This window comes from Oryzias melastigma, linkage group LG8 (genome assembly GCF_002922805.2).
Source record: "Oryzias melastigma strain HK-1 linkage group LG8, ASM292280v2, whole genome shotgun sequence".
In the NCBI taxonomy this organism is placed as follows: Eukaryota; Metazoa; Chordata; class Actinopteri; order Beloniformes; family Adrianichthyidae; genus Oryzias; species Oryzias melastigma.
Genome location: NC_050519.1, coordinates 24,965,953 through 24,975,886, shown reverse-complemented (window position 1 = coordinate 24,975,886; position 9,934 = coordinate 24,965,953). Strand labels below are relative to the sequence as shown.

The following is a 9,934-nucleotide window of genomic DNA, read 5'->3' as shown; positions in this document are numbered from 1 at the left end:
TCATCAGTAGCTGCATATTTGATCCATGACAACTCTGAGGGGAGTGAATTTTTTTCTAAGTGTGTAATTGTTTTCTAAACAGCATTTATTTTCGCTTAATGAGGGGGCGCGGCCTTTGATTGACAGGTCACGATCGCGGTGGATTCTGGGAGCTGTGCTCTGGTGTTTTGCTGGTCTGCTACAGATTTAGCGTTAGCATGATCGCTATATTTCGGTTTTTGTCCTGCTGCCGTGATGTAAACTGTTCTAATACGCTCTCTGGGAGTCATCTGGTGTCTTTTCTCCGGTAAGTACTAAAAGAATAACTTTATATTTGAAGGAAATAAATCATTAATGTATATTATGATTAATTAATTTAGTTCCAGTAATTCGATTTTTTAAAATTCTCAGTAACATTAATATCTATTATGTTTAAAGTTTAAAAAAGGACGTTTTCTCTGTATTTTTATTGATAGTTCTTTTCTTTAATCAAAAAGTTATAATATATAAGGACATGATTCAGATCTGCTACAGTAACACCAGAATCTCTTCATGTGAAGTTAAAATATGAAGACAGAGAAACTTTCAGTTAATAAGAACATGTAGGTTAAATATTTAATTTTTAATAAATGTGTACATGTTATATTTAGCTTTGTCTTGTGATTTTAATGTATATCAAATGTTATTTTTTTTTAATTGTATCTAATGTTTGTCTTGTATTTTCTTCTTCAGGTCTGATTCTGGTGATGAGCAGATTTATAATCCAAAATAATCCAGTATTTACATTTTAAGGCAGTAAAATTCTAATTTTAACATATGAAGATGACTCCTGCTGATGTGTGATTCAATAAAAATCATGTTTAACATATTTGAGTGATCAGTCTCTTCTATTTATTCACTGTTTTAGCATATAGGTAAGACAAAAGGAAATGTGGGTCAAAGTCAGATTGTACAAAATTTATTTTTGAAGCAGATGAAATCATTCAAAACATTACAAACATTAATCATTGAAAATTCAGAATTAGCTTCCCTTTATTCAAAGTAGGGACCTCTTAAACATGTCATGGTTAGAAAGCATCATCTATGACACTACTGTCTGTTTTTAAAGAACCTAATAAATGATCCTAAAGAGCACATTTCTATCTACTGAAAAAAATTCAGTAAGAAAAGAAAGAAAAAACAAAGTTTAGTGCTGGGTTGAAGAGTGTGCAGCCGCTGGACTTTCTCTCCGATCCCCATGACAGCTCCAGACTCCAGACGTCGCCCGTTCACGTCCTCCACAGTGATGAGAGAACCAGGAGCTGCTCTTCCTTGTAGAATTAAAAATAAAAGATGTCCACCACCGTCCGCCGTGAGAGCGGGGAAACACATTCTGGCAGGGGGAACGTATCTTGACACAACACCTGCTGAAAGTAGCTAACATGGACATCACACACTGTTGCTAACTAGTGTTTTAGTACATATCGCTACATAGGGAAGATTATTACATTAGGGAAGAAGAATATTGTTTATTGTAAGAGTTTATTGTATGATCTAAGTATTAAAAGGCAACAGTGTAATTCTGCATTTAGGAGAATAATGAACTCGCTTTGAATAAGAATATCATATCATAGGGTGTAAATAAAACGCTGATAAGAGTTCATTTCTACACTTGGAGTGTAGATGCAGTCAACATCTGGAGTGTAATGGTTCATATGAACAGAGTCAAATAATATCTGAGAAAGAGTTTAAATAAACTCTCACGGTGTTTGAATTTCTACACTATTTTGGTGTTATTTAATTAACTCTCGTGGACAGTGTTGTTTTAACACTGGGAATTTGGACCCAAATAATCACAGAATTTGGTGTAAAATGTACTCTGATGGAATTAAATGTACACTGGGTGACCAAAATTGATGATATTTCTCTCGCAAAGATATTCAAGCAGAAACTCTCCAAAAACTTAAATGGATGCTAGAATTGTGAAGCTGCAACAAAATAAGGCCTGTATGTTCAAATGGAACTTGACCTCTGAAGATGTTTCTGATTGGAATAACTTTAGATTTTAGTAAATATGATGCTTAAAAGTCAACAAATGACCATTTTCAGTTCTTTAGAATCTATAAATGTTGCGAAACTTTGATAATGTGGAATGTTTGAAAGTTTTTATTTTTGAAAAGAATACTGTTATCTTTGGGATTGTTTAATAAAATTTAATATACACTCTAATGGTTAAAATATTTTGACTGTCATTTGTGTTGAGTATTTAGAAGATGCATAGAAAAGTATCATTTGTATAATAATATGGAATGCAATGTAGAGTTCCCATCAGCGTCTCCAGCAGCTCAAAACAACCAATGAAATCCTGTCATGTAAAGACAGACCGAGAAACGCAAACAATGATGGTCCTTCTCAAAAGCAACGTTTGGTTTACAGATTGATGTTTATTTCACTTTTGGGATGAAGGATTGTCTGGATTAGGAGAGCTTCACCTCAACGGGGAAATGATCACTGACATCCAGAGCCTGAAAGACATAAACCGACTGAGTCAGCTCCACAAACTGTACTGTTGTTAATAAAGTTTAACCCTTTAACAGCAGAGCTCCAGTGGTTCTGTTCTTTGGTTTACTGAAACTTTTCAACCGTTAACACCATCATTCCAGCAGATTGTGAAGGAGAAAAGCGGCTTCTCTCCTTCACAATCTGCTGGAATGATGGTGTTAATGGTTGAAAAGTTGCACTACATTAAAGATTTTGTGTTTAAGCGTCACCGTTGTTAAAGGGTTAATTACTTTGTTTTGCTTTGACCATCTTCTGAACCCACTAAATTCCTTTTGGGGGGGTCATTTGGTTGCTGGAGCCTATCCACTATAGACCCTTTTCACTGCAACAACAGACAAATGTGAATAGTAACTTCCGGTTTACAGTTTAGAACGACAAAGCTGACAACTGAACGCTGTTTAACACAATTTTATGTAAAGGTAATCTTACCAATTTCAACATAAAAATGTTCAATATTTATTTTATGAATGTCCTGCTGAACTGTATTTTCATTTCCTGTCTTAGATCGTTCACAAATCTAAACACAAATTTAAATAATCCTTCAATATTTGAGGTTTTATTGAAAATATCATTTGTGCAGATATTATTCTAACGGGTTTTATTTGCTTGATGTTATTCACACATGTTTTAAGAGTGAACAGCACAAGAGCTGATGGAAATTCATGTTGGACACTCGTAACAGAAGCAGCCAAGATGTAGTTGCTGCATGTTTTAACTGTGCCCAAGCTTAAATGTAGTTATTGTAATAAGACGTATCTGTTGTTTTTCTGAGTATTTTAATGGGTAATTGTAAAAATAAAAATGCCTTTAATAGGAATATATTTTTGACTGTTTGAAATGATTTTTCTCCTTGTTTATCTTTATGATCCTGCAGGGATCTGACACGGTTATGAGCAACAGCAAAGAGGAGCTACGTCAGAACAAATAACTTAACAGTAATCAGTTTTTCTTCATTGTCAGACATGTTGAAATTGTCTGACTTTAGTGATTTTGTGAACACGGAATTTAAGCCATAGAAAAGATCTTCTGCAGCTCTACGTCTCATCAAGCTAGCGTTAGCATTAGCATAAAGTGGAAGAAGAAAATCGGAATGACCTTCATAATCAAACAAGCAGCATTCAATGAAGTTCCTGTAGCTTTTGTCTAACTATGACAAACGATCCACGACTGGCAGTGTGATTATTTATAATTTGATTGGTTGATAAGAAGCCAAAACTCTGATGTCAGGAAGAAAATGAAGGCAGGAAAAGACAGAAAATCTGTAGCAGTCTAAGCGAAGATGTCCAGACTTCCTTGTCCCCGGTCACTTCCTCCAGCGTTCTCTGGCCAATCCGAATTCTTCCCTTCTCCCTACCCCTCTATTTGCAGGGGAATTTTTAGTGCAAGTGTGTCCGGAATATATATATATTTAATCCGATGCTCCAAGCGGAAGGATACAAAGTCACGCTGAGAAGCACTTTTCGTCACGTGGGTGCGCTCTGAATCACAGACGTTTATATTTAAATGTAAGTCATCACTTTTTGTTGTAGCGTGACCTATTTAAGGTTATAAACGGTTCGCTATGTATATTCAAGCACTGGAAGCTCCATGCTACTGCTAGCCAACCGGCGATTATGAAAATGGCTGCTCATTTTTTATCACCAAGAGAGTTTTTACCAGACTGTGGCTGAGTTTCAAGTCTGCCATGAAGTCGTACACCTGCGCGCTGCCCTGCACCACGCCCTTCACCATGTCAGCTGTGACCACGATCCTGCAAACACAGAACCTCATGAGTGGATCTGACGGTCCTGCAGGCCGTGGCGGCCGGAGCTCCTACCGGTCATAGGGGCAGACGGTGGTGGTCACGGTGGTGTCGGCGGAATCAGGGATCAGCCAGTGGAAACTCTTATCGGTGAAAAGGCGGATCTGCTCCCACTCCGAGCCCACCACGTAGTTGCAGCCGGAGTTGAAGTCGCCCAACAGAACAATGTTCTGCAAACAGCCGGGGCAAAGGTCAGCCAACGTTTCTCCACCTTCTCCAGAAAGCGTCCAGACTCAGAAACCGACGTTGGTGCTCCAGCGAGAACGGACGTCAGTGACCACGTCGTAGAGGGCGTCCACCTCCTGCACGGCCGAATCTGGAGAAGTGTGCTGAGGAACCAAAGCAAAGCTGCCGGAGACTGCAAAACAAGAACGTTCCTGACATTAACCCAGACCAAGGAAGGAGAACTTCTTCATGAAACGAGAGCAGCACATTGCATGCTATACCGGTGTTCTTGGAGGAGAACATGACCACGAACGGCTCTCTGTTGAAGGTGTCGGTTCCACAGGACTCACAGCCGTCATCGTAGGTGTAGCTCTTCACCACAGACACCACCTGCTGCCTGCAGACACCGATCAATGCCTTCAGTCCGCTAAACTAAAAATAACTGAATTTGTTCAGAACAAAAGCTGGTTTGCCAAGAAAAAAAGCTTAATTTTAGTTTTTTTACTGAAAACTTCTTCAGTGGGGATTTGATGTAAATCTAGTAAAATAACTACTAGGAGAAGTGGACAAGAGAAAGGAGCAAACAGCAGGAGAGCTGAGGAGGAGAATGTAAGCTCTGCATATCAAATCAGGGAAAAACTCAATCAAAAGACAAACACACACAGAGACTAAAACAACAGAAAGCACAAAAATGAACAGGATCTTTGAAACCACTAAGGGGGGGGGGTCCACAAAAATGTAACGTTTGAGGAAACTTAAGAGAATATAAGAGTAAATGTAATAAGAATAAACTGAAAAGAAACAAAAAGAAGCCAAAATGAACAAAACCTAACTCAACTCTGCTTTATTTATTTAGCGCTTTGAAAAGCAGGCAGTTAAAACAAAGAACTGAACACCAAAACAAAAAAGACACTAAGACAAGTTAAGTAAATAAAGCAGAGTTGTTAAGTTTTGTTCATTTTGGCTTCATTTTTAAATGAGCAGGAAAAGCCCTTCTACTGCCCCTAGTGGAAGGATGATGAACTACATGAAAGAAACCATGGACTAAAAATACAACGGGTTTTTTCAAGGAAAGTTTGAAATGTTCTTTGATTTATTGTAACTTTTCAGTCATTATCACAATAATATCAGCTGATTCTGAAGGAGAAAAGCAGCTTTTCTCCTTCAGAATCAGCTGACATTATTGTGTTAACGGTTGAAAAGTTAGTTTGTTTGATATTTTAGGTGTTATAGGGTTAAAAAACAAACTATGGAGTTTTAGTTAATAAGACAGTTATCTAGTCTTGTGATTTTATGATTTTTTTTGTGAACATGATGTATTTTTTAATGTTTTTAACATATTTGAGTGTGTGAGCAAATAGCTGGTTCTTTGTTTGGTTTGAAAGTGTTTTCTTGGACTCTAAATGGTTAAATACATTTGTCGAGCAGCCAGAGTTCCCATCAACCTCAGTCCTCAGGTTTCAAGTGATCTTTTTGCCAAAGTTACTGAAACAATGAATGTGTTTGATCTAAAAGCATCAATAGATTTTGTAGAAATCTGAATTTCTAAATAAAGGTTGTGATTTTTGCTGTATTCCTGCAGCTGTGTTTACCTGTAGAGGAACAGGTATCTCTCCTTGTAGGTGCTGCGCCCCAAAGGCTCACTGACGATGTATCCATACTCAGAACCACCTCTGGAGCCACAGAGAGGAAAACAAAAACCTCATTTTCTTCATCAAACTACGAGTCTCTCTGTGTTCGGTCAGTATGGGGTCAGTCTTACTTGTTGACATACTCCATCAGCTTCGTGGTCGCTGAAAGGTCGGCATCTCTGACCTCCTGGATCAGAATGATGTCGTAGCGATGGACAACCTGTAGACGAACCACAAACTCTGACTTCTGCTGAAGGTTTTTCTACCGGTTTGTGAAAATGTCTTTAAAGTAGAAACTCAAGCTGAATGAAACATGTTTTATGCACTACTTTTTTTCTTTAAAATCTTAATTTTATGCTAACCAAAAATAAAAACACTTCAAGTTTATGTTACAAAGTATACTTAAGTATAAAAAAGTACATTTCCCCAAGAAGTACACTTAAAAAGTATATTGGCAATTTGCTAACAAGTATACTTCATGGAACTAAATCAGCCCACTTTTAGTTTATAAAAAGTGTACTTAGAAGTAGGACTGCCACGATTAGTCGACTGATCGACTATTAAAATAGTCAACAACTAATTTAATAGTCGATGAGTCGTTACTTTATTTTATATGGAGTCAGAGTGTAATAAAGTTGAAAGTTATACTGGCATTCTGTTAGCTTTTTAGACTATTTTGACATTTATTAAGGTTTGTTAGGATATTTTGGAGTTTAGCTAATATTTCAGCTACATGCTAGCTGTTTTGGCTAATTTAGACTTTTTCAGTTTTTTAGGCTAACTTAGCATTTAACTAATAATTTAGCTGGCTATCAGCTTCAGCGATTTCAGCTGTCAAATTCATCTTACAGCATTCACACTAGCATTATCACAGGTAATGCTACATATCTGGTTTTTAGTTAGTTTAAAGCTAATGATGGTTAAGATGTGTGATTTACATCCAGTTTACACATGACCTGATTTGTTGATTAATCGTAAAAAATATTAGGTGATTAGTTGACTATTAAGATAATCATTTGTAGCAGCACTACTTAGAGGTATCCTTAAAGAAACTTTTCTAAATTTACTTAAAGTAGCTTTTTTGGTTTGCTTTTAGTTTACTGGCAATAAACGTCAAGTTTACTTTAAGTTTATGAAAGTACACTTTGAAGTCTAATGTAGCTTTTAAGGTTTGCTTTTAGTTTACAGGTAACAAACTTCTATTTATCAGTGTATAAATATACATTTTTAATATACTGGAAAAATCCCAAGAATACATGTACTCCACTTTTAATGCTGTGTAAGAAAATGTTTAAGGACAGTGACAAATAGAGGCTGAATATATTTTGTAGTATAATTCTAAGAACAATCCAAGTATACTTAACATGAACTTAAGAACTTGTAATAAAAACTTGTAAAGTTTATCTCTAATAAGTATCTGAAAAGTAAACTAAAAGTTATTTATCCAACTTTTGTTTTAAAAGAGTATACTTAAAACAGATTTGAGTCTTCTTATTTTTGGTCAGGGTAATCATGTTTTTTTGTATTTATTTTGCTAATAAAAGTCTGTTGGTATTTACGTCTCACAACAAACATTTGTGTTCTGGTTTTAACTGCATTAGCGGTTTGAAAAACCCATAAAAGCAGGAAGGCCTTTGCTGCAGACCGTGCTGATGATGTTCATCAGGGTTTCGTTGGAAGCTTTGGTGTCTCCGAACGTCCTGATGTTGAAGGCGCCCAGTAGCAGGGAGGAGGACAGGTGCAGGACGCCCACCAGGAGCCCCGCGGTGCAAAGCCAGCGCATCCTGAGACCAGACGAAACGTGTCAGTCTGAGTGTTTTCTGTGTAAAACTGTCATTGTTTCACTCATCTTCTTCCTTGTAAAGACAGTTTTGTTCATTTCAAAGACCCACTCTGATAAAAATTGTTTTTAACATGCTCTCGTAGTATTTTTTCTGAAAATGGAGGACATTTATAAAGAAAATTAAACTAAAAACTGCATTTCTGAGTATTTCTTTATTCAAATTGTTATTAATCAGGAGCAGTCAAAGGATGCAGTTTAAAAAAGAGCTTATTTATGACAGAAAATATATTTCAGAGATACCTTTCTAATGAACTCCAGCCGCTCTGTGGAAACTATGTCCTATAAAACAACACAGTTTTTTTTTATTTTAGCTAAAAACAGCATCATGATAACAAAAGGAACTAAAAGAACTTTAAACTCAAGGGAAAAGGTTGTGAAGCCCTGAAGCACGGAGGTGGGATCATAATGATTTGGGCCGGTCTGGCAGCCAGCAAATCCTCCTGATTTGTGTCCTGCTGTTTTCCATGTTTCTGGATCAGGTGTGTCCCACCAATCAGAATCTTAAGAGCAGAAGCAGCAGGACACGCCCCCTGAGCCCTGGAATCTGACACTTCTGAAGGTAAAAGAGCAAACTGTCTTCAGGGCGGCTGAAAAAGGAACAGCTGAAGTTTAGAGACGACGTGGACTAAGCGGCGCTCCAGGACGGTGATGGGATGCAGCAAACCTTCTCAAACCCCGTCAGAGGGAATTCCTTCACATCAGACCATCAAATGCAACATTTTTCTTGTGTCTGATGGTAAAAAAAGTTCAGGAAAAAAAAGCTTCTTCACACAAAACCTGTGAAATGTGACAACATGGCCTCCTCCAATGGAAGTGAATGGACGGGAGAAAGAGAGGAAGCCAGCACCTGCTCAGCTGGGCATGTGACGGCCTGACCCAAATACACGCCATCATCATCCAGTGCTTTTAGAGACCTGCAGGTTCTGGGATCCCGTTGCCGTGGTTACGCAGCAACGGTAGGTGCTGCTTCGGGAAAATAAAGATCAGAAACAGCAGCTGGAGGCTGCACTGACGCCTCGGGGTTCTCATGTCGGCTGGAGTTAGTCAATGTTTAACATTAAGGACAAAAACTGTTTTCTATTCACTTCACTGAATCATTCATGCACTTTAAAACACCAACACAAGCCTTTCAGAGAGACGGAGTCAGAGGTTCATACCTGCTCGGTTGAAGAAACAAGATCTGCAGACAGGAGAGCTCTGCTGGAGTCCAGCGTTCAAGCCTTTTATTCACCTGCTGCCTCGTGTGACCAGAGCAGGTGGGAGGAGCAAAGGTGGGCTGTGGTTAGACGATGCTGGCGGCTGAATGCTGACCTTAAACGAGGGTTTATTAACACTTTGATCTTACACCTGTGAAGATTCTCCGTCCTTCAGGTCTCGTTCTGTTCTCCAGATTCTGATGCTTCAGTTCTGAAGAAGCGACTCAGAGAAGCTGCGAAGCGTCTTCTGGATCAGAATCCTGAGACACTGGGATGAGATTTCCTCTGTAAGATTATCCATAAATACAGTTCAGAATAGCTCCAAAGCAAACAAAAGTGGTTATTTAAAGACAGCTGGACACAAACAGCAGTTATGTGACATTTTTCACTCATTATTTCCAAATATTTCTACAAAAACTGTTATTCTTTTAAAAGTAAAAAATCAGCTTTTTTACCCTCCAAACTGTATTTCTTAATTCAGTTTTTATTCCAAAAGTTTACATGTTTTTAATGTATAAAAGGTTTTTGTTTCCAATATTCATAACCAAAATAGTACATATAAGCAAAGTCATTATTTGTGCATTTATTTGTACTTCTTTTGATGTTTTTTAGAATAGAAAGAACATTAGATTGAATGACACAGAACTGAGCTGAAATTCTCAATATATTGTAGAAACAGCACAACTAAACCAGTTTTCATCAGCGAATTTAAACACAAAAATACATAAATCACTTTGGATCAACTGTATTCATGGAAACCAATTTCAGGATAAATTAT

At 37.5% G+C, this 9,934-nt stretch overlaps 1 protein-coding gene across 2 annotated transcripts; it reads right to left on the bottom strand.

Moving 5' to 3' along the window:
* Positions 1-2,382: 2,382 nt before the first annotated feature.
* dnase1 (deoxyribonuclease I) lies at positions 2,383-9,230 on the bottom strand. Of its 2 annotated transcripts, XM_036213054.1 has the most exons (10): positions 9,118-9,188; positions 8,201-8,239; positions 7,763-7,901; positions 6,249-6,337; positions 6,079-6,159; positions 4,768-4,883; positions 4,567-4,679; positions 4,337-4,491; positions 4,177-4,270; positions 2,383-2,483 (listed from the first exon to the last, which is right to left on the bottom strand). In XM_036213054.1, exons 3-10 carry the CDS (start codon positions 7,898-7,900, stop codon positions 2,436-2,438), a joined length of 834 nt encoding a protein of 277 aa, XP_036068947.1. In that variant the 5' UTR covers position 7,901; positions 8,201-8,239; positions 9,118-9,188; the 3' UTR covers positions 2,383-2,435. The 2 variants fall into 2 exon arrangements, with proteins under 2 accessions (XP_036068947.1, XP_024116896.1); XM_024261128.2 differs by lacking the exon at positions 8,201-8,239 and having other exon boundaries at positions 9,118-9,230.
* Between the last annotated feature and the right edge of the window lie 704 nt (positions 9,231-9,934).

Coding starts and splice junctions, on each gene's coding strand:
- dnase1 (XM_024261128.2), bottom strand. CDS start 7,900: ATGCGCTGGCTTTGCACCGCGGGGCTCCTGGTGGGCGTCCTGCACCTG. Junction 4,884..6,078: donor AGATACCTGTTCCTCTACAG/GTAAACACAGCT, acceptor CGGTGTCTGCAG/GCAGCAGGTGGTGTCTGTGG. Junction 2,484..4,176: donor TGAAACTCAGCCACAGTCTG/GTAAAAACTCTC, acceptor TATGTCTTTCAG/GCTCTGGATGTCAGTGATCA.